At 48.0% G+C, this 22,862-nt stretch overlaps 1 protein-coding gene and 1 pseudogene across 1 annotated transcript; one reads left to right on the forward strand and one right to left on the reverse strand.

The window, feature by feature from the left end:
• The first annotated feature begins 1,980 nt into the window (after positions 1-1,980).
• Positions 1,981-16,017, forward strand: ESYT1 (extended synaptotagmin 1). Its single transcript, XM_040232909.1, has 31 exons — positions 1,981-2,480; positions 4,082-4,123; positions 4,295-4,429; positions 4,537-4,610; positions 4,728-4,800; positions 4,960-5,049; positions 5,256-5,311; positions 5,899-6,022; positions 6,110-6,286; positions 6,406-6,488; positions 6,779-6,827; positions 6,957-7,043; positions 7,147-7,239; positions 7,468-7,539; positions 7,714-7,800; positions 8,931-9,080; positions 9,588-9,740; positions 9,879-10,055; positions 10,211-10,293; positions 10,415-10,463; positions 10,798-10,887; positions 11,013-11,108; positions 11,360-11,431; positions 11,530-11,616; positions 13,491-13,631; positions 13,711-13,865; positions 13,972-14,070; positions 14,153-14,284; positions 14,362-14,467; positions 14,828-14,877; positions 15,051-16,017. Exons 1-31 carry the CDS (start codon positions 2,079-2,081, stop codon positions 15,088-15,090), a joined length of 3,324 nt encoding a protein of 1,107 aa, XP_040088843.1. The 5' UTR covers positions 1,981-2,078; the 3' UTR covers positions 15,091-16,017.
• LOC120857436 lies at positions 15,457-22,862 on the reverse strand (annotated as a pseudogene).

A 22,862-nucleotide genomic window follows, 5' to 3' on the forward strand; every position in this document is an offset into this window, starting at 1 on the left:
CCATTTCCAACCCTGGGAGGCAATTGTAATTTACATATAAAGGCAGAATGCAAAACCAGGAAGTCTCAATGCTCTCCTCCCTTAGACACTTCCTCTAACAAATGGCCATCCTTTTTCCTGTTACCCACTTACTGCTTATCACCACCAGGTGGCACCTGGGCAGCAGAATTGTCAGTGTGGGTCCCCACCCTGTTTACTTGTTCTGGTGCCTGCATTGCAGCTGCTGATTCTGTGGTTGCTGGGTGCCAGTTGCGAAGAGACCTTCCTGAGGATGAGCTTTTGTCCTCCACACGCTGTCTTCACTAGGAGGGTCTGATCTGGATAGGATGAGAAAGGGGAAAAGTTTGGAAAGGAACTTCCATAAGTCACCCTCCATCCCCAAGCCTAAGGGACTCCTTCCCTCTACTCCAGTATTTGGCAAATTTTAGTTTTATTAGAAAGGTTTTTCTCTAAGGATGTTCATCCATTTTCCTGCCGTGGTTCTGTTTCATCAGCTGGTGGGCAGACAAATCATTCTTACTTCCTCCAAGGAATCAGAAATAACCCCTTGAACTCCTTCTATACCTGTTCATCTCAGGATATGGAGAACAAAGACAGACAGAAAATTGTTCTTTATACAGTTCTGCAAACTGAAAGAAGCAGTTTAGTTACTGTTTCAGAGAAGTACAGAAAGGGAAGTGAGAAAATTTAAGGGAGGAAGGCTGGGCAGGGATAAGTTTTAAACAGCTTTGATGAAACATACCCTGATGAAATCTATGCCCTGCAGAGCTAAATAAAAATTTTAACAGCTGCAAATCAAACAGTAACACAAGCCCCACATATATTGCATTAAAAAGTAATCATGGCCAATCCGCCCCTCCTGGGCTTCCAATCAGCCCAGTTTCTAAGTCCCTAGACAACACTTTTAAGTCCAGTTAACTGGTAACAAGAGTCCTCATTCAGTGTACCCTGAATTTTTTCATTCCTAAACCTACTTAGTGCAGTGTAGCACTGAATTCCACATCTGACTATATTCTAAACCTTCCTTGTAACACAGGCAAATGAGAAACAGAATTGTCTCATTACTCTTGATTAACCATTTTAGTGTCCTAGTGGTTCCTCAAAGTCAGAAATTCTTGGAAAATATAATCACTTCTGCTACAGCTGAGCCCCCACCTCCCTTTGGATCCAGTTTAGTTTTAACCTCTTTAAAATAGAGATGACTAATTCTTGGAGGCAGAATGGACATACTTGGAGATTTCTAAAGATAAACTTCACTTCCTATTCAACCTGCTTTCCACCCCCCCAACCTCTTGCCTGAAGTCTGAATTATCTAAACTCTAATTTTCAGACTTTCCAGTTTTTTGTTTTCCAGAGACTCTCATTACATAGACGACGCAGAAGACTAGGAACAAGATAGGGTAGGTCACTGAACACTTTCATTCCAAATAGGGTAATTTCCTTTCCTTTTGTAAGGACAGCCAGAAAAAAAGTGGAAGGATAAGGAATATGCTTAAAGAATGAAAACAAGGGAAAGGAGACAAATTAACACGTAAGAATCTCAGACCAAGTTCTGCCAAATCGTCTGAACAGAGTGGAAGGAAAACCCGACCCTCCACAACCCCTCAACTTCGCTACTCAATCTATCTCTAAAACCGAGTAATTAGCGGTGCGGCTCCGCATGACGTCATACCACAGGCACGCCAATCCCACGTGGGGGAGCTCCTGGTCCCGCCTCTCCGCTTTAAATGGTAGCCACGCCTCCTCCTCTTTGTAACTAATCATATGGTAGTCTTTAGCCTTTACCTCCTTTTCCCGCCATCCCGGGCCGCCCATCTTGACACTCAGGTCCAATCAGGAAGGTCCTGCTTCTCCCGAGCCCTTTCCCCTCCTCGCGGAAGGGGGCGGGGTTTAGAGCTTTTGACTCCACCTTCATCTTTGCGGTGCGGGCCAACCCAAATAGTCAGAACGAAGGGGCGTGGCTTGATATCCCCTCCCCCATTCTGGGGTTTATGGTTTGTAAGCGGGGGAGCTAGTCTCAAAACTAAGCAACCTCTATCTGATCTCTGCGTTGGGCGGGTCCTCCCTGAGGTGGCAGCATGGAGCCCACTCCTGGAGACGGCTCCAGCCCCAGCCCCAGCCCCAGCCCGGTGGACCAGCCCTACCCTCCCTCCGACCCCCCTGACCAGCCCCCCACTGCTCACGCAAAGCCAGAGCAGAGTTCTGGGGACCAACCTGCCGGCCCAGGAGCGGCGGGTGAGGCCTTGGCGGTGCTGACTTCGTTCGGGCGGCGGTTGCTGGTGCTGGTGCCGGTATACCTGGCCGGGGCAATGGGACTCAGCGTGGGTTTTGTGCTCTTCGGCCTCGCCCTCTATCTGGGCTGGCGCCGGGTCCGCGAGGAGAAAGAACGGAGCCTTCGAGTCGCGCGGCAGCTGCTGGACGATGAAGAACGGCTTACGGCGAAAACTCTTTACATGAGCCATCGAGAGCTACCTGCCTGGGTGAGCGACCACCTTCAATCCTCAGTGCAGAATAGCCCCCCTTTAGGGCCTCAGTTCGAGGGCTCTCCCTATCCTTAAAGTCAGCTCCCCACCTTGGGACGATGAGCCCCAGACTTACCCCTTTGGCCAGCTAGCCGCCTGCTTGCTGGGACGCGCCACTCCTGAGAGCGACTATCCACCCCCTTCCGCACGCCCGGATCCCGATTCTTCCACAAAATCAGGACTTCTTCCTCCACGCTTAAGCAAGAACAGTAATAACATCTGGGAAGCCCGTCTCAGGCGTGGCTCTTCCTCCAACCTACCATTCCAATGCCCCTCCTTGTTTCTGGTGCCATTCACGCTGCTCCTGGGCATCCCCGTTCCGGTGGCGGCTCAGAGGGTTTCCTCCTCTTTCCTGTCCTCCCCAAGACTTTTTTTTTTTTTTAATACCCATTTAAAGCCATAAGGTTTTTCTCCCTTTTCCCGCTCTTATCCTCGAGTACCCTGAGACCCGCCCTGGGAGCACTGCCCAGTCGAGGCCCCGCACCTGGATAGACCCTCCGACCCTCTTCTTTTCAGCCTGGGGTGGCTGGGCCATTGAGCAGCGGAGGCGGCTGCTGGACGAAGGGCGGGGGTGCTGGCGGGGGGTTGGGGGGGCGCATGCGACTGCTGCAGTGCCCGCTGCCGACACTCCACGGCCCCTGGCCGGCCCCACCCTTTTCCGGACTGCGGGCTGCGCTTGCTGGGTTGAAGCCAGGAACCGTTTTCTTCGCCCCCTCTGCTGTGGTGAGGGGCCCGGATGGCTTCTCTCAAGCCTTGCAGGTGCCCAGGCCGTTATCCAGCCCCTCCCGGCCCCTCCCTTCCCGCTCCTCCCAGCAGAGCTGCCCGTCTAGGGGAAATTAAAGTTGACACTTGGCAGACATATCCATGTTTCCCAGACTCTGAACTGGGGAGGAGAAAGGGAGAGCAATGGTCCCACAGGACTTGGAGCCCAGGCAGCACCTGTTTCTGTTCCTCCTCCTCATCAGAGAAATTAATCTTCGTCCTAAAGCGACTACCCCTCCTCCTCCCCCAGTATAAAGCACAGGTACACTTCCTTTCCATGAAAGGAGTCACACTGATTAAAAAGAAAGAAGACACCAGCCTGGGCCCAAATAGCTCTTCTGGCCCCTCCCTAACTCAGGAGCCGCTTCCTGCTTCACCTCTTGGTGTAGAAGCAGTGGTTCCAAGGGCAGAAGGAAGGCTGGTAAAAGGAGCCAGGATCCCAGGATTTCCTCCTCAGACTCTGATTTGTCAGGACCTTCCCCTCCAGAAAGAACGTGCTCGTCTCCTCCCTCCTCCTCTCCGCCTCAGCAGCTGTCATCATTTCATACCCTGGAGCTATCTGCAAAGCAACTTTGTGAGGCCAACTCTGTTGGCTCTATTTGTTAAAGAGACCTCAGTGCCCCCAAGCCCAGTGGAGGACTGAATCCTGAAGACATCCGGCTCCTCCCCCAACCTCTGGGTGTGAGGAGGCCCTGTCACACTTAGGTTTTCTCAGTGGGCAGCCAGTGGGCATCTTAGCAGGAAACCACAAGCAAAGGATAGGCCTCATCACTATCTCCATTTTTTCCCACCTCCAGGTCAGCTTCCCAGATGTGGAAAAGGCTGAGTGGCTCAATAAGGTGAGGGTTGATTGTCCTGGTTTTTGTTTTTCATGAGGGGGAATAGGGTTTGTCTGTCTTGCCAGACCCTGCCACACTTCAATTCTAGCCTCCCCACGGGGAGGATTCTAAAGGAAATTGCCTTTAGAGAGAAAGCAAGGCTCTTCTGAGACCAACTCCCTTTCCTCCCAGATTGTGGCCCAGGTCTGGCCCTTCCTGGGCCAGTATATGGAGAAGCTTCTCGCTGAAACTGTGGCCCCAGCTGTTCGAGGATCTAACCCCCACCTGCAGACATTTACATTTACACGAGTGGAACTGGGTGAAAAGGTACTTGTATAGGAGGGGAAGGAAGGGAAGGGAAGAGATCGGGACAGGGGAGGCAGGTGGCCTAAAGGGGTCTTTCCCTCCCCTCTCAAGCATTCATCTCTCTACAGCCACTGCGCATCCTTGGAGTCAAGGTTCACACTGGTCAGAGCAAAAAACAGATCCTGCTGGACTTGAACATCAGGTACTGCCACTTGCCACTTTTCCCGGGTCCCCTTCCTGGGCACTCTGACTACTTTACTCCCCTCACCCGACTTCAGCCTAGGACTCACCCTCTGTTCTCTTTCTCTCCAACACCCAGCTATGTAGGTGACGTTCAGATTGATGTGGAAGTGAAGAAATACTTCTGCAAAGCAGGAGTCAAGGGCATGCAGGTAGGGCACACACACACCTGGGGCCTCCACAAGAAGCCTTTGCCTGGAGTTTCAGTAGATGGGGGAAGTGGGAGGTTGGGAAAACCAAGGCTGGGGAGGTCTGGGAGGGGGAAAATACCTCTTCTGAGGAAAGGCTTTATTCATTTCTTCCTTCCCCAGCTACATGGCGTCTTACGGGTGATTCTCGAACCACTCATGGGGGACCTTCCTATCGTGGGGGCTGTGTCGATGTTCTTCATCCGACGCCCGGTAAGAGAAGACATCCAGGAGCGGTAGGGAAATGCGGGAAGCAGAGAGGACTGGGAGGTAGAGGATGGCCACCTCATCTCCCCAGTGGGGAATGGGGGAGGGAACTGACACGCAGGCTGAGAACTGGCAGGGAACTGGCAACAGTTGTATGGGAATGACTACGCCCCCATGTGCTGTGTCCTGATCCCCCTGCTCTTTGCTTCCAGACCCTAGATATCAACTGGACAGGGATGACCAACCTGCTGGATATCCCAGGACTCAGGTATCAAGGACTTACAGAGCACCTGCTAAGTGTTCCAACCCTGATTTGAAGGTTTAAGAGGTACAGAGCAGTGAAAGATGCAGCCTGGAGACCTCCCTGGTGGTCCAGTGGCTAAGACTTCGACCTCCCAACACAGGGGGCCTGGCTTCCATCCATGGTCAGGGAACTATATTCCACATACTACAACTAAAGATCCTTTGTGCCACAACTAAGACCCAGTACAGCCAAATAAATGTTTAAAAAAAAATGTAGCTGGTTTCGTCCAGGAGCCTTGACCCTAGTTGGGGAGCTAAAACAAATACTCCTGAGAAGCTTCATACTGTGGCTTTTCTCCTGTGGAAACTGCGTTTTGGTAGAGAATGAAGAGGGCTATGGGATCCTCAGCAGGGACAAAGGGAGAAAGGAGCTGGATGGCAGCGAGGAAGGGACTGAGCAGGAGGTGGAAAATGAGGGTAGAAGAGTAGCAGAAAGGTATTCTCAAGAAAAACCTTCCCTCTAGCTGTAGGTCTCCCTTGGCGGTGGGAAACAGTTGGGGGTGGGGAAACAGGGACCCTCACACTCACCTCCTTTTCCACTCCCCCATTCAGCTCCCTCTCTGACACCATGATCATGGATTCCATCGCTGCCTTCCTTGTGTTGCCCAACCGATTATTGGTGCCCCTTGTGCCTGACCTTCAAGATGTGGCCCAGTTGCGTTCCCCTCTTCCCAGGGTACGGCCTCTCCCCCTAGATAGAGCCTTCACTCAGGAACCCTGTGGTGTGTCTTTAATTTCTCACAGTCTGACTCCTACCCTTCAGGGCATAATTCGGATTCACTTGCTGGCTGCACGAGGGCTGAGCTCCAAGGATAAATACGTTAAGGGCCTGATTGAGGGCAAGTCAGACCCCTATGCACTTGTGCGAGTGGGCACCCAGGCATTCTGCAGTCGTGTCATCAATGAGGAACTCAACCCCCAGTGGGGAGAGACTTATGAGGTGGGAGAGCCAAGGAGTTGGGGGAGCATGGTCAGGTGGGGAAGTTCCAGGAGGTGTTGAGAGAAGATGCTGATTGGATGCTGCTCACCTGCAGACCCTTATCCCTCTGTGTTCTTCAGGTGATGGTGCATGAGGTCCCAGGACAGGAAATTGAGGTGGAGGTGTTTGACAAGGATCCAGACAAAGATGACTTTTTGGGCAGGTGAGACTCTGCCTACGTTAGGGGTCTAAATCCCCAGGGCCACTGACATCCCAGAGGTAATCCTTTTCCAGGCCAGGGGAATAGTAATCATTTTCTTTCCCAACATCCTACCCTTCATCCCCACCATGCACACATACTTAAATACCTCCTGAGTGTAAGAAGGGAGTCTGAGATCTGCCAGTTATTTCTGGGTGAGAAGTGGACCAATGAATGACATTCTGCTAATTTTAACACTCTCTTCTTTTTTCCCTTTCACTGCCATCATTACCACCACCATCCCCTCTCCCCAGAATGAAGCTGGATGTAGGGAAAGTATTGCAGGCTGGAGTAATGGATGAAGTAAGTTGAGAAAAGAGGAAGATTGTGGGTAGTGTCCCCCATTGTGTACACAGTGGTTACTGCATTGGTGGGGAAGAAGTTGGGTGGGTATCTGATCTCTACCTCACTCTATTCTACCTCTCCCTCCAGTGGTTCCCTCTTCAAGGTGGGCAAGGCCAAGTTCACTTAAGGCTAGAATGGCTTTCGCTTTTGCCAGATGCCGAAAAACTGGAGCAGGTAACTACTGTGCAAAACAGGAAGCTAGCAGGGGAGAAATAGGTAACTAGAAGTTTGGGGGACTGAGTGGATGAAGGTCTAACCACTGCCACCCCGCCGTCAGATTCTACAGTGGAACCGCGGAGTCTCTTCCCGCCCAGAGCCCCCATCGGCTGCCATCTTAGTTGTTTATCTGGATCGGGCCCAGGATCTTCCTGTAAGTGTGGCTTCTGAGGGCGGGTGAACAGGAAGCCGTGGGGTCAGCACTCCCACACCCTCGCTTGCGCCTGCCCACTCTGCTCCAGTAGCAACAGCATGTAAACATGAGGACTCCACAGAAGGGATCAGAGTCACCCTAGGGGAAAGACTCTGATGAGAGCCCACCTTCCTTCTCTGAAACACAAAAACAACCAAGATGGTGACTTCTGAATTCTCCTACCTGCAGCTGAAGAAGGGGAACAAGGAGCCCAACCCCATGGTACAGCTGTCAATCCAGGACGTGACCCAGGAGAGCAAGGTGAGGGCCAGGACAAGGATACCACTGTTGGAGGGATTGTGTGTGGGGACAGGAGGAGGGGGGACTGTTCTTGGGATGAAGTGTTCCCTTTAGGCTGCCCATAAGGGCAAGGGTTTTCTGGAGAAAAACTGGTACTGGGCCATGTACCCTTGACCGAGTCCTGCATACCTCCAGGCTGTCTACAGCACCAACTGCCCAGTGTGGGAGCAGGCCTTCCGGTTCTTCCTGCAAGACCCTCGAAGCCAGGAGCTCGATGTGCAGGTGAGAGTCGCCTTCAGTCCCTCCTGGATATGCTACTCTGTCTTCCCAGGTCTGCACCATTTCTTCTCTGCATCTTCTCCTTTGATCTCTTTTCTTGGGGTTCTTTTTGTTTGTTTCACTGTGTGGCTTTCCAGGTCATAGTTCCCTGACTAGGGATCAAACCTAGGCCCTCTGCAATGAGAGTATGGAGTCCTAAACCACTGGACTGCAGGGAATTCCGTGATCTCTATTTTCAGTCCATCTACCGAGACTCTCCACATCTTACACTCTCCACATTTCCCCACCCATCTCTCTAGCCTCATTCTTACAATTGAGAACTGTGTACTTCAAATGAGTGATTTTTGTGGTTTGTAAATTATTCCTCAAAAAAAAATTTTTTTAAAAGAGAAGAACATTGAGCACTAGTTAGATACCTAGCATTTTTTTTCTGGCATATTTTTAAGTTTTTTATTTTATATTGGAGTATGGAGTTAGAACAACATTGTGTTTCAGATGTACATCAAAGTAATTCAGTTATACATATTCATATATTTTTCAGATTTTATTCCCATATGTTATTACAGAGTATTGAGTATGGTTCCCTGTAATACAGAGTAGGTCCTTGTTGATTATCTCTATCACAGTATGGTAGTGTGCATGTGCCAATCCCAACCTCCCAGACATCTAGCACTTTTAAGGTCATAGAAAAAGCATGGAACACAGTATCTGCTCTCATGAAACTTACTTGCTTAGTTTCATAGAGAAGACAAACATGTATAAGGAAAGACGATTCAACATTAACCAGTGGGAGTCAAATACCCAAAGTATAGTACTTCGGATGGCTGGAGAAAAGTACAGAGGCTGGAGTAACTAGAGAGACTTTGTGACAGAAGTCGGATTTTCAGAGGGACTGCAAGTATCAGTAGGATTTAAATAGGCAGAGAAGAGCAGAATGAGAACTTGGCCAGGTAACGAGACCAGAAAGAGCAGAGGAAGGGACTGTGGAGTGGACAGAGGACTATAAAAGGATGGCCCGGAGTGGAGCAGGTTTGTGACTGGCACAGAGTGAAGCTGCAGCCACGGCATCATTTCCATAGTGTACCTCCCTGTTCCCTAATCTTTCTCCCCACCCCCTCTTCCTGTGCCTACAGGTGAAGGATGACTCCAGGGCCCTGACTTTAGGGGCACTGACCCTGCCTCTGGCTCGCCTGCTGACTGCCCCGGAACTCACCCTGGACCAGTGGTTCCAGCTCAGCAGCTCTGGCCCAAACTCCCGTCTCTACATGAAACTGGTTATGAGGGTATGGAGGTGAAGAAAGTGCTATGGGCGGAGAAGGGCCTTGTGGATTCCTTGTGGCATTAAGAGTAAGGAAAGGTGACTCGTTCCTGGGTTTCAGCACACACACACACACACACACACACACACACACACACAGTAAGGAAAGGGAACTTCCCTGGCGCTCCAGTCGCTTGACTGCACTGCTACTGCAGGGGGTGCAGGTTCAATCCCTGGTCTGGGAACGTGCAGCCAAAAAAAAAAAAAAAAAAAGGAAAGGGAATCCTCTGCGATGAAATGAGCTAGTATATGTGGAAGCATCTAGAAGACACACAAAAAGTTTGTTGACCTAACTGGGGGAAGAGATGGTGTCTAAGTATGGGGAGTGTGGCGGGAACCCTCCAGAGATGAGCCCAGCCAAGGCAGGGACCTAGTTTCCCTGTCAGAGCTTCTGAGGCCCCACATACCTTGCCTGCTGATGGCTAAATTTTGATTAGCCACTTTGATTCGACAATCACTCTGTCCTTCCCAGCTCTTATACTTGGATACATCAGAAGTGCGCTTCCCTGCTGTGCCTGGTATTCCCGGGGCTTGGGACCTGGATGAGAGCCCTCAGACAGGCAGCAGTGTGGATGTCCCACCTCGACCCTGTCACACTACTCCTGACAGTAGCTTTGGGACGGAGGTAAGTCTGTATCCAGATAGGACTAGGCTCTATTTGCCCACTGTAGTCCCCTACACGTGTAAAACCTGTTTCAAGACTGGGTCTGACCGGTTTCTCTCTTTGACTGCCATCTGGTGTCCCCATCTGTCCCTTTTGCAGAATGTGCTTCGGCTCCATGTATTAGAGGCCCAGGACCTGATTGCCAAAGACCGCTTCTTGGGGGGATTAGTGAAGGGCAAGTCAGACCCCTACGTCAAACTAAAGCTGGCAGGACGAAGCTTCCGCAGCCATGTTGTTCGGGAAGATCTCAATCCCCGTTGGAACGAGATCTTTGAGGTCAGAATTGAAGGCTAGAACTCTTCCCAGTCCTGCCCCATCTTTCCCCCAGCTCCTAAAGCAGTCCAGAAAACTTCCAGGGTTCAGTTGACTGGAGGGGAAATCCAATCATTCGGAGAAGAAAAGGAAATGATTCCACAATTTTCTTCCACTAGGTGATCGTCACATCAATCCCAGGTCAAGAGCTCGAGGTTGAGGTTTTTGACAAGGACCTGGACAAGGATGACTTTCTGGGCAGGTGAGAGGGTGAGGTCCGATGAGGAAGACAAGCTGGGTCTTGTAGACCAGGACGTCTGGCCTCATGGGGAGAGACTTGGCTCTTGACCATAGACCTTAATTTTAATCCTTCTACTCTACAGGTGTAAAGTGAGTCTCACCACAGTCTTAAACAGTGGCTTCCTTGATGAGGTAAGCATGAAATGAGAATCAGCAATCCCTTGGGACTTACCTGGAGGTCCAATGGTTGACCTCACCTTCCGGTGTGGGGCGTGTGGGCTTGATTGTTGGTGGGAGCTAAGATCCCATATGCCTTGCAGCCAAAAAAACCAAAAAAATAAAAAACCTCAAAAAACATTAAAAAAAAAAAAGAAATATTGTAACAAATTCAATAAAGGCTTCAATTATGGTCCACAGATGGTATATTAAAAACAAAGAATCAACAGTCCTCCTGATCCAGTTGCACATCTCATTCTTACGGTCCCTGTCCCACACACTCCAGTCTTAACCCTGCCCACTTCTGCAGTGGCTGACCCTGGAGGATGTCCCTTCTGGCCGCCTACACTTGCGTCTGGAGCGTCTGACCCCCCGCCCCACCGCTGCTGAATTAGAGGAGGTAAGGAGAGATGCTGAAAGCAGCAAAGGACCCTGGGTGGGTCAAAGTAAGCTCTTCTGTCAGCTTTCAAGGCATATGCCAGCCCTCCAGAGTATGTTACCACCCTCCCCTGTGTCCTCCCCTAGGTGCTGCAGGTGAACAGCTTGATCCAGACCCAGAAGAGTGCAGAACTTGCGGCAGCCCTGCTGTCTGTCTACCTGGAGCGGGCTGAGGACCTGCCGGTGAGATCTGCTCCCCACGCCCCATAGCTCCCAGGCCCTTCTATATCCCTTAGGTTTGGATGCTCCTGGTGTATTTGGAATAGTAAATTCCAAATTCCTCTCTCCCAGGGTGGTGCTGGGATGGGAAGAATTGTCTGCCCAAGGCCAGGAGGGTGGTGGCTATCAAGTGGCAATAGGAACCTGGGCCGCTGGCTGTGGGGCAGGGGATCTGCCTTAACTGGCACACATTAATACCAGTATTTTCTTTCCAGCTCCGAAAAGGTACCAAGCCTCCCAGCCCTTATGCTACTCTTGCTGTGGGAGATACATCTCATAAAACTAAGGTACTGTATTGGGAAATGCCACAGGACTAAGAATGGGAGGGGTGAGAGGAATAGAGCAGAAAATGTCAATCACTGAGGATCCTCCTCATCTCCACCAGACTGTTCCCCAATCGGCCACCCCCGTCTGGAATGAGAGTGCCTCCTTTCTCATCAGGAAACCGAACACTGAGAGTCTGGAGTTGCAGGTACTGTAAACTCATCCTACAAACATTTACCAGATTGCTGTCACAGTCCAGGCACTGAACCAGGCACAGGGCATTCAGAGATAAAAGAGCTAGTTCTAATCTTTTTGGAGCTCATACTCCTTTTAGGAGAAAAATAACCAGAGAATACTTCCAGACTGATAACTGCCGAGGTAAAAGGCAGCGAGGGGAGAAGAGGAGGGAAAGGTGAGGGTGGGTAGTAAGAAAGGCATCCTTAGCTTAAGGGTAGATAGGCCCTGACCAGGAAAAGGAAAGGAAAACCCTTCAGGCTAAGAAGGGAATGGAGGCAAATAATATATTATGGAGACAGGCAGGAGCAAGATCACAAGAGCTCTTAAAAATTATGTTGAGAATTTAGATTTTATCCTAAAGGCATAGGAAAACACTAGAGAGAATGAGAGATGACATGCAGGCTCATATTATGAAGACTGTTGATGTCAGGGTAAAAGATGAGCTGGAGGAAGGCAACACTGGAGGCAGGTGGATCAGTTAAGAGACTGTTAAGAGTAATTGAAGCAAGAATTGACAAAGGCCAGATGATATTTGGCTGTTATTTTGACATGGAGGGGAAGAGGGTGGGGAGGAGCAAAGAATAGTCTAGGTGTTAACTCCTGGGTTTTTAATGTGGATGGTCAGATAAAGGTGCCATTGCCAACAGAGGGAATGCACAGAGCAGGAATTTTTAAAACTGAGATCTCTGAGGGCCATCCAAGGGGAGCCAGCCATTTGGAAGGTACATGTCTGGCCCATCGTGGGGTTCCTTCATCTCCCTCTTGTTTGAGCATCATGAGCAAGCAACAGGTAGTAGCTGTAGTCACAAGCATGGGCATGATCTCTCAGGGTGTGTGTAAAGTGAAAAGGAGACAGACAAAGGTGGGATATGCTGGGCGCTGCAACAGATGAAGGGCAGATGGAGAGTGAGAGCCCTGAAGTACAGTGGGATGCTCACCAGGAAGGAGTGGGTTATAGAAGTCACAGGAAGTGACCAAGTGTTATCGAGAGGTAAACTTAAATGACTGAAAACTATTCACGGACTTTGAAAACCAGGAGGCACCGATGATTGGAACAACTTTAGGAGCTGGAATGGAGTAGAAACTAGATTCTAGTGGGTTGAAGGGTGACCAAAAAGTGATGAGGTATGGGAGGTGAAGAGAGGATGGGGGAGGTTAATATAGGAGTGCTGGGGTCTTTCTGGAGTAAGGAGTCAAGAAATACCTTCCAAAGTTGATAGAACAGTAAGTGGAGAATTACATAAATAGAAACCAAAAGAACTTAAAGTAATGCAGCTATTAACAACACTGACAGAGGTAGAGAAGAAATGTAAATGAGCTCAGTTAATCATCTTGCACAGTAGAGAATCAGTAGATAATAAAGCTGGCAAATTATGAAATAGAGGTATAGGCATGTTAGTTTAGTTAGAACTATGCCAGTATAAAGAAAATAGGAAGAGCTCTGGGGTCGAGTGTGGACATGCGGGTAGGAAGGGCAGGAAGCAATTTCATTTTTACTGTACTTTTCCCCACCCTGTGCAGTTATTACTGGGATAATTTATGAAAGCTGAGAAAGTAAAGATCATACAGTCTACTCTGGTTGAAAAAGGGAAGTGGGCCCAGCAGCAACTATTATCACAGCTTCCTTGCCCTTCATGAAGGGGAGTCTCTCACCAAAACCACCCGAATGTCCAAGCATTTGGACCTGGAATGCCGGGATTAAATCACCTCTCTCCCTTTATTGACCATGCTGTGAGGCTTGCACTGGGATCGAACCTGGGCACCAGCAGTGAAAGCACCCAGGCCTAACCACTGGACTGCCAAGGAGCTCACTTCTCTCTCGATGACAGTCCTATCGCTTCACAGGTTCGGGGGGAAGGCTCTGGCACGCTGGGCTCGTTATCCCTGCCCCTCTCTGAGCTCCTTGTGGCTGACCGGCTCTGCCTGGACCGCTGGTTTACCCTCAGCAATGGTCAAGGGCAGGTGCTACTGAGAGCACAGCTCGGGGTGAGTGCCAGGAGACATGGTGGGCGTGGGGAGGCGGGAGCAGAGGGCTGTGTGGCTCATGACCTTCTTGTCTTTCTAGATCCTGGTGTCCCAGCACTCTGGGGTGGAAGCTCACAGCCATAGCTACAGCCACAGCTCCTCATCTCTGAGCGAAGAACCAGAGCTCTGGAGTGGACTCTCTCAGGTCACCTCTTCAGCCCCAGAGCTCAGGCAGCGCCTAACACACAGTGACAGGTAAAGTGCTGGGACAGAAAGATGGGACTCAGTCGAGGATGTGAAGGACAGGCTACAGACTCCTGAGGCACTGCCTGCTCCCAGCGCTGTCTCCATCTCTCCATAGTCCCCCTGAGGCTCCAGCCGGGCCGCTGGGCCAGGTGAAACTGACTGTTTGGTACCACAGTGAAGAACGAAAGCTGGTTGGCTTCATTCACAGTTGCCGGTGAGACCCTATCTGTCCACCCTCCAGGTTCTACCTGTCCCCGCCCTTGGGTGGCCTTGTTACCTCCTTCCTCCTGTCACAGGGCCCTTCGACAAAATGGACGGGATCCCCCCGATCCCTACGTGTCACTGTTGCTACTGCCAGATAAGAACCGGGGCACCAAGAGGAAGACCTCACAGAAGAAGAGGACCCTAAATCCTGAATTCAACGAGCGGTCAGTCAGTGGGCTTTCCAGTGAAGAGATGGCAGGCTTGGGAAGGGCCCTGCCCCTAATGCCCAGTCCTTCCTCAGGTTTGAATGGGAACTGTCCCTGGATGAGGCCGTCCAGCGAAAGCTGGATGTCTCTGTGAAGTCCAGTTCCTCCTTCATGTCAAGAGAGCGTGACCTGCTGGGGAAGGTAAGAGGGCAGGGTAAAGGTGAGAAAAGTTGCTGGTGGAAAGGCTGGTAGTCCCTGTTAGGGAGGAGGCACCCTGGAGATGCTACTTTACAGATGTACTTTACAGTACTTTACTATCCAGTTTGGAGAAGGAAGTGGCACCCCACTCCAGTACTCTGGCCTAGGAAATCCCATGGACAGAGGAGCCTGGCAGGCTACAGTCCATGGAGTCACAGAGTTGGACAGCACTTAGTGACTCAACAGCAAACACCACCACCCAATTGCCTCTGTACTGGTTTGGGACCTGGAGTGTGACAGGGTAGGACGTGGTTTTTGGAGACATGAAAAGTAACATGTCACCCCTGCTATTCTCCAACACAGGTGCAGTTGGACCTCGCTGAGATAGACCTTTCCCAGGGTGCGGCCCAGTGGTGAGTACCTGATGAGCTAGCAATGCCCAGGATGCTTAAATAGGAAGGAGGAAGGATGTAAGCCAAGCTGAGAACCACTGATCTGAAGTATAAGAGCCCTAAGATCTTGTCTCATTTATAAGAGAACACTAGAGTCATCTTTTCACCTGAGCCTTCTCTGCTGGTTCCCACAGGTATGACCTCATGGATGACAAGGACAAGAGCAGCTCCTAGGAGCCAGGGACTTCTGCCTGACTGCTCTGTCTCCTTGCCTTGCCTCTTGCTATATCACCGCCTCCATGCGATGAGCCTAAAGCTTGGGGCCTGAGGGCAGAGCCTGCACCGCTCAGCTCTCTCCCTTCCCAGGCCTGTGCTAGGGCCTTTGCGCGACCAAAGAGGAGGACCATATGTTACCCTCTACTGCACGGCCTTTATCCTTCCCGGCTCCTGGGGCAGGGACGTGAGCTGGCTGTTTGCTGCTCCGCCCACACGTTCTCCTTTCTGCCCAGCTCCTCAGGGCCTTCTGTGTCTGTGCCTGGCCACTGGCAGCACTAGCAGTGGCATTAGCTTATGCCAAATATAGCTTTTGGAAAGACCTTTTTTCTTTGGATGGTCTCCTTCTTCCCAAACATTAGCAGTCAGGGAAAGAGGAAAGGCTAACCATGCACGCTGAACACCTCCTAGACCACTTCATGCAGCAAGTGTACCAACCCAACCCCATGTCCCCTTCCGTACCCACTTCCTCCAGCCTGTCCCAAAGATGACACCTGCTGTGTTGACTCAGGCCAGGCTGGCTCTGGAAAGAGATTCATCAAAGCCTTCAGGCAGCCAGCGTCGGTCACAGTGTGAGCCTCTAGCCGGGGCATACAGAGGGCTCTGGAGGACTCGGGACAGCATGGTCGGTATTTGTCAAGTGCCTCAGCTATTCAGTCACTGTCTAAAACTGAGTCTCCTAGTTTTGTCCCAACTCTGCCAATCCAACATCTCTTACATTAAACCTTATACTCAAACCAGCTGGGGCTCTTTTCCTTAAGGGCAGCGAATCCAGCCTACCCATCAGGTGTTTATTCCAAGTGTCAAAAGCCTTTGTTCAGTTCACAAATCAGGTCTGTTTGTTTATATTTTTAACTGATTATCAGTTATTAAAAAAGCTGATTTAAGCATCTGCAGTGGTGACATCAACCTCGACTCCTGGCTCAATACTGATGGCTCTGTCGTATTAACAGTCTCAGAAAGGACTGGGCACGTCCATGAGTTGCTTGTGGATCCTCATCAGAAAAACAATTCCAAGTTGTAGAACCTTGTAGTTATTTTCCTTGTAGTTATTCTCAGAGTTTTGGGCGGCCTCCGAACCAGGCTTTGAGAGTCTTTCCCTTTGCATCTCTGATCAAGTCAGCATGTACCTTCTCCAAAGACGTTATGCTGCAGCTGCTTAGAATTGGAGTTAGATTCTTAGACCCTCTGGTTCCTGGAGTCTCTCTAAGATCCAGGCCGTGGGGCAGCTTCTGACTGACATGTTCCTCCATGAGAGCGAGGTGTGGAGAGGTAGGCACAGGTGGGCCGGAGCTCCCTGCAGCTGAGACTGTGTCTTCCTCGGAGATCAAGTCAGGTTCCTTAATGTTCAGAACCTACTGTGGTTGCAGCCAAGATTGCTGGTAGTGCTGAGGGTGCTCATGTGACCTGTGTGAATTCACTGAATTTCTGGTGAGATTCATTCCCAGTCACAGTGATGACATCTATTACACATTCTCATCTTCTGAGCTTTCCAGGGAAAGGATTCCTAAAGCTGGTGAACCTGGGAGCTCTGTGCCATGGCAAAGAGTCAAAGATGTTCAGCCACATCCAAAAGGGTTTAAGGCCCACCTGATGGGCAGCTACAGGAGAAATATTTTATACGCATTCAAAGCTGCTCACCCTTGGGGCTCTTCCTGGAATGCAAGTGCCCTATTCCCTCTAACTACCATGTGAAGGGAAAGTGAAGTGGAGGAAGAAGGAATTACTGAAAATTGGGTCACTGAAATAGGAACTTGGAGATTCCATAACTGCTTCAGGGGGCGCTTTATCATCCTTCTCTGAAATCTTAGGATGCTGTCCACTGGGAGGAGAGGAAAGGTTCAGGAAAGAACTGTTTGGAGTTGTCAAAATCCACCTTATCAGCAAAAGCTAAATTTAAACTCTATGCCATCAACTCACTCAGCTCCAAAATTTTTTTTTTCCAATAAATCCCTGTTATTCACTGATGGTTCTTCTGCCATCTCTACTTCCTTCCCATCAACGTAAGAGCCTTGGCCATGAGCAAAAAGTCTCTGTTGCCCTTCCCTAAACCCACAGACTTTACAGGTGAAAACCCCAAAACACAGGGCAGAGGAACTTATATTTCTAAGGTTTCTCATCTTATTATTCAATACTGGGCATGTAGCCCAAGGTCTGCTGTTATATAGCTGGCTTCCGGGATCTTGAAATGTGTGATTTTTAAGAAGCACTCTTTACCTAATTCATCACTTCTAGGTAATTACATTTCCAGAAAACTAAAGGACATGGCACAAATTCTCCCATCCCAGAAGGGTCTCTACTCTTTCCCAACCTTTTCAAGTTCAGGATAGGTAAGAGAAGGGTTATTGAACTACATACTATTAATAAACACAAGATGGGACACAATTTAGTACACTGTTGCGCTTATATAAAATGAACTAAGGGTTGTTAATCACAGCAACTACACAAATGACAATTTGTTTTTTTTTTTTCAATTTGTTTCAATTGTTTATTAATTGACCAGATTACAAAAATAATCCTGGTAGATACCTTAGTTCATCCTTCTAATAAGCCTGTTGATCTGGTCTTCCCTGTTGCCAGCATCTCCACCTTCTACAAAATGGGTGGTCTTTTTCTTCATTCCACCTTGTGGAGAAGGCAATTTAAAGGGCCACAGGAAGTTGTTTGCTTCTTTGAACATTTTCCAACGGTATAGATCTCATGAATCAGACCCTCCATGCAGATGATTCCGTATTTCCCAAGAGATTGAGCAATCAATGCATTGTCAGGGCAATTCGCTTTTTGTTGATTTTGCCATAACCACGCTTGTAGATCAATTCATTTACAGACTTCAGATTTGGGTACCCCCATGCCACCTCATGCGAACAGCTGACTCATTGGAAAAGACTCTGATGCTGGGAGGGACTGGGGGCAGGAGGAGAAGGGGACGACAGAGGATGAGATGGCTGGATGGCATCACTGACTCGATGGACGTGAGTCTGAGTGAACACCGGGAGTTGGTGGACGGACAGGGAGGCCTGGCGTGCTGTGATTCACGGGGTCGCAGAGTCGGACACGACTGAGCCACTGAACTGAACTGATGCAATGTACGGCTCCACAGTTCTCAGCATGTTAACTGATGCCTTGTTGAGCTTCGCAGAGGTGCCACTGATCTGCAGGAGGCGAAGGAGCTGCAGCGCCTTTCGAACCTTTGGGCTCACACCGGTGATACCCCGATCCTGATGACAAATGCCAATTTGGGTTCCGTGGGTACAGAGAAGTTGCCGGCTTTTCATGCCATCCTAGCCATTCGAATTTCAGTTCTGTACATCTGCCTGTATTCCTTGTGGTAATGCTTAGCGTTTTCATAGGTAAGCTTCCTCCTTGCCTTTCGAAGCCTCTTTTGGGCAAACTTCTTTCTCAGTCGCTTGATCTTAAGCTCTGCGAAATTCTTCGCTTTTTCTTAAGGGTTTCTGGCACAGCAGGAACCTTCTTTTTCTTCTCTTCTGCACCCTCCATGGTTCCAGCCGGGAAAGAGGCCAGTGCGGTATTTCTTAACAGCTGGCCATTGACAGGCACACATGACACACCACGTCTTCCAGAGAAAAGGTAGAGATGGCAGCACACGGGTACACCGTTACGGTGCTCACACATACTGCCCTTTTGGAAGATGGCTTTATGGGCCCAAACAACATGCTGTAGTTAACTATTGGGTATGGCAACACATCTGTCTACCCAACAGCCATTTGCTCCAGAGCATTCTTGGTGGCAGTGTGCCAGCCCCAAGCAATTAATCACAATCCTTTTTGCTGGATACTCACTTTCCCAGACTCCATTGCAACTTAAAGAGTGGCTCTGTGACCAGGCTGTGGTCAATGAGACATAAGAGGAAGTCACCTGGGGTCAGCAGTAGAAAGCCCTTGTTGCTCCCTCCCTTTCTGCTGGGTTCTTAGTGGAAAGGTGCTATCTGAAGCTGCAGCAGATTTAAGGCCTGAGGTCACTAACACAATTACAGGAATAAATAGTTTTTAAAGTAGGATTATAACCTTTTTTTCCACTTAACACATAATCAGCATTTTTACACTTCATTAAATATTCTTTGAAAATATAATTTGTAACCGTTACAACATGTACAATTCTATAGAACAACTGCCCCATACTTAAACTGATTCTGTATTGTCAGAAATAAAGGTAGTTCTGTTTTGTTATTCACTGTGGGAACACAAAAAATTCATTTTTGGCCACTTGGTGTGGCTTGTGGGATCTCAGTTCCCCCATCAGTGACTGAACTCATGCCACAGCAGTGAAAGTGTGCAGTCCTAACCACTGGACCACCAAGGAATTCCCTAATGGCAATATATTCTTCCAAACTGCATTCTAAATGAAATATATGAGTTTTCTACTCCTACCAGCAATACACATATTTTCCTATATTCTTTAGATATTACAACTTAAAAAAATCTTTGCCATCTGATGAGCAAAATGTTGCCAGTTTTACAGATTTTCCTGTCTCTTCCCTCACTGTCAAATTACCAATTATCATTTCTTGGTGAAATCAGTAGGCATTCTCTCCAGCAGCAATTCCCCTACCTACCAATTTTCCACTCCTGGGTTGGGATTCAGATAACATTTGTGAAGCACTGCACTAGCAAGGCTACTGAAATGCAAAGGTAAGACTACCCTAAAGAACTAAAAACCAATCTGACACCAAAGCAAAGGCAAGAAAAGCAAAAAGAAACAAGTGGGAATGCATAAAACTGAAAAACTTCTGTAGAGCAAAAGAAACAATCAGCCCATTGAGTGGGAGAAAATATTTAAAAATCACTTATCTGATAAGGGATTGATATCCAAAATATATAAATAACCCATACAAGTCAACACAAAAACCCATAAATAATCTTTTTTTTTAAATGGGCATAAGATCTAAATAGACATTTTTCCAAAGAAGATATACAGATGGCCAATAGGTACATAAAAAGGTGCTCAACATCACTAATCACTGGGGAAATGCAAACCAAAGCCACAATAAGATACTACTGCATACCTGTCAGAATGGCTATTATCAAAGATATGAAATAAGGGTTGGTGAGGATGTGTAGAAAAGGGAATGGTTGTGCACCATTGGTGAGAATGTAAATTGGTACAAACACTATGGAAAACAGTATGGAGGTTTCCTAAGAAATTAAAAATAGAACTATGATCCAGCAGTTTCACTTCTGAGTATTTTTCTGAAAAAAAAAAAAAAAAAAAAGTTAGAGGCCCATTGCAGGACATACCCTCTTTCCCCAGGGGGTTTCTGTAGCAAGTTTTCGTATTCTTTTCAAAGGTTTCTCTGTGTTAATGGTTGAAGAAAAAAAAAAAAAGGCAGAGTAGGCAAGCCACTTATGCATGATGTAGAGAGCTGTTGATTTTTTTTTTTTAAAGGAAAACAATTTGTAAGATGTTGCACTAAAATGTTTTATATACACTTCAGAGACCTGTAGTAAATTATGTTAAAGAAATGACTGGAAAAGAAATATGCACTCCTATTTCACTGCAGCATTATTGACAGCAACCAGGATATGGAAACAACCTCAGTGTTCACTGACGGGTGAACAGATAAAGAAGATGTGGCATATCAATACAATGAAATGTTATTCAGTCACAGAAATGAAGAGAATGTCGCCATTCCATTCCAAGGATGGAAGCTGAGGGCATTATGGCAAATGAAATAAATCAGACAGAGAAAAACAAATACTGTATGATTCTACTTGTAAGTGGAATCTAAAAGACAATATCAACAGCAACAAAACCAAACTCAGAGACCAGACTGGTGGTGGCCAGTGGCTGGTGGCAGGGGAGGGAGGGTGGGTGAAATGGGTGAAGGGAGTCAAAAACGATAAAACTGCAGTTATAAGCCCTGGGGATGTGGTGTACAGTACAGCATGGTAACTACAGTTAATACTGTATTTCATATTTGTAAGTTGCTAACAGTAAATCTTTTAAAAGTTCTCATAACACATATACCAATTTTTTATATGGTAACATGTTAACTAGACTTATTGTGATCATTTCACAGCATGTACAAATATCATTATGTTGTACACCTGAAACTAAAATAACGTTAAATGTCAATTTTTAAAAAAAGAGAACTAAAAACCTAAGAACAAGCAGGGTGATTGGACAAGTTGAGTAATTATAATACCACTGCACATAAGAAAGGTATAAAGAGTAAGAGAGCTGCTGAAGGGCCTTCTCAAACCTTTCCACTGCACCCTCTGCAAACCTAGTTCCATATAGCACTTCCCACTCACTCTGCTCCATACAATTCTTTATTTACACAAAGCTCACTCTGGCCTCCCCTGAAACCTGGCTCATCTCTCAAGAGAACCCATTCACCAGAAGCACCCTCCAGAGGAGACCATTCTTTCTCCTTAACTCCGTGTACTTATACTGGGAGATGGGCTCTGCCTTCTCTTTGCACCCCAATGCTACATCCCCATCATTATTCTCAGAGCAGTGGGAAAAATCTCAGCTCCTTTGGAGATGATGCCAATCTGATACACCGTTTCTACCTTTTCCCATTGCTGTCACTCCCCAAATACACACACATACAGTATTTACAGAAGGGTGTGGTGCCCTGAATATTGCTGTCACCCTGGAGTCTTCAATGTACACTGCAAGTTACTCAATAACTAGAATCACAGTTCCTCATTTGGTGGACACTTGGTTTCCTCCCTAGTGCCCTTTCCTCCTCATCTGGATGAATTCCAATCCACCTCCAGTGGCAGGTGGATCCACCACCCTGGGTGGCCTAAGAGAATTAAAATAACACCATCCTCCTTACCACAGGGTAGGCAATAACCCAGTCTGAACCTTCCAGGGCATATTTATTTCCCTGACCATAGTGATTAGTTCAAGGGTGGATGTGCATTTTTCTAAGTGGGTCTAGTCAGGAACTGATTGCAATGGTCAAGAGAAGCTCTCTTCCTTCTGTGGTATAAGGATGTGCAGCTAAGCCGTATGTGGCTCCAGGAAAGGATCCAAGGAAGAAGCTAACACAGGGACAGTGGCAAGAGAATTAGATCCCTTGGTGATGTCATGAATTTCTGGATCAATATGAACCGAAAACCTACCCTACCTCTTTCCAATTACTGAAGCCAATAAATCTTGTTTAGCCAGTTTCAGATTTTTTTTGCTATTTGCAATTGAAAGAACTTTAAGGAACACTCTCCTTAAACCCAATGACCTTCATCTCATTACCCTTTCAACCCCATGGTAACTTGCCTAGTTCCTGTCTTCTCTTAAATTCTTTGAAATTTTAATCTCCAATGTGCTATTTTCTCCAGCTACAACTCTGAGGTCTCCAAACATTTCACTTATTCATCCTCTTAGAGACACCAGCCTTGTGACCTCCCACATTCTCTCAATTTAATCAGCCACTTTCATACTCACTCCTTCTCTATTTGGCCTGGACTACAAACCTTTTACTTAGATTCTCAACTTCCTTGTTCCCAAGTTCACCCATTATCCCTGTTCCATAAAATTTAAGCCACTACCATTCCAGCTGCCTCTATTCTCTAGCTTAATTATCCAAGCAGCTGAGTAATACTGGAAGAAAATAACTACCTGTGGATCAGTGCCATTACAAATTTATGATCTCCTTTTACAATCATCCTCCAAGCTATTCAGCTAGCTCATGTTAGAGCAGAGTAGCCACTCAATAAATGTCAAATGAGTGTTTGTCAGTGGGTCCCCAGTAAGCTGTCACCCTT

The sequence above is a fragment of the Oryx dammah genome, unplaced genomic scaffold (genome assembly GCF_014754425.2).
Source record: "Oryx dammah isolate SB20612 unplaced genomic scaffold, SCBI_Odam_1.1 HiC_scaffold_29, whole genome shotgun sequence".
NCBI classification, from domain to species: domain Eukaryota; kingdom Metazoa; phylum Chordata; class Mammalia; order Artiodactyla; family Bovidae; genus Oryx; species Oryx dammah.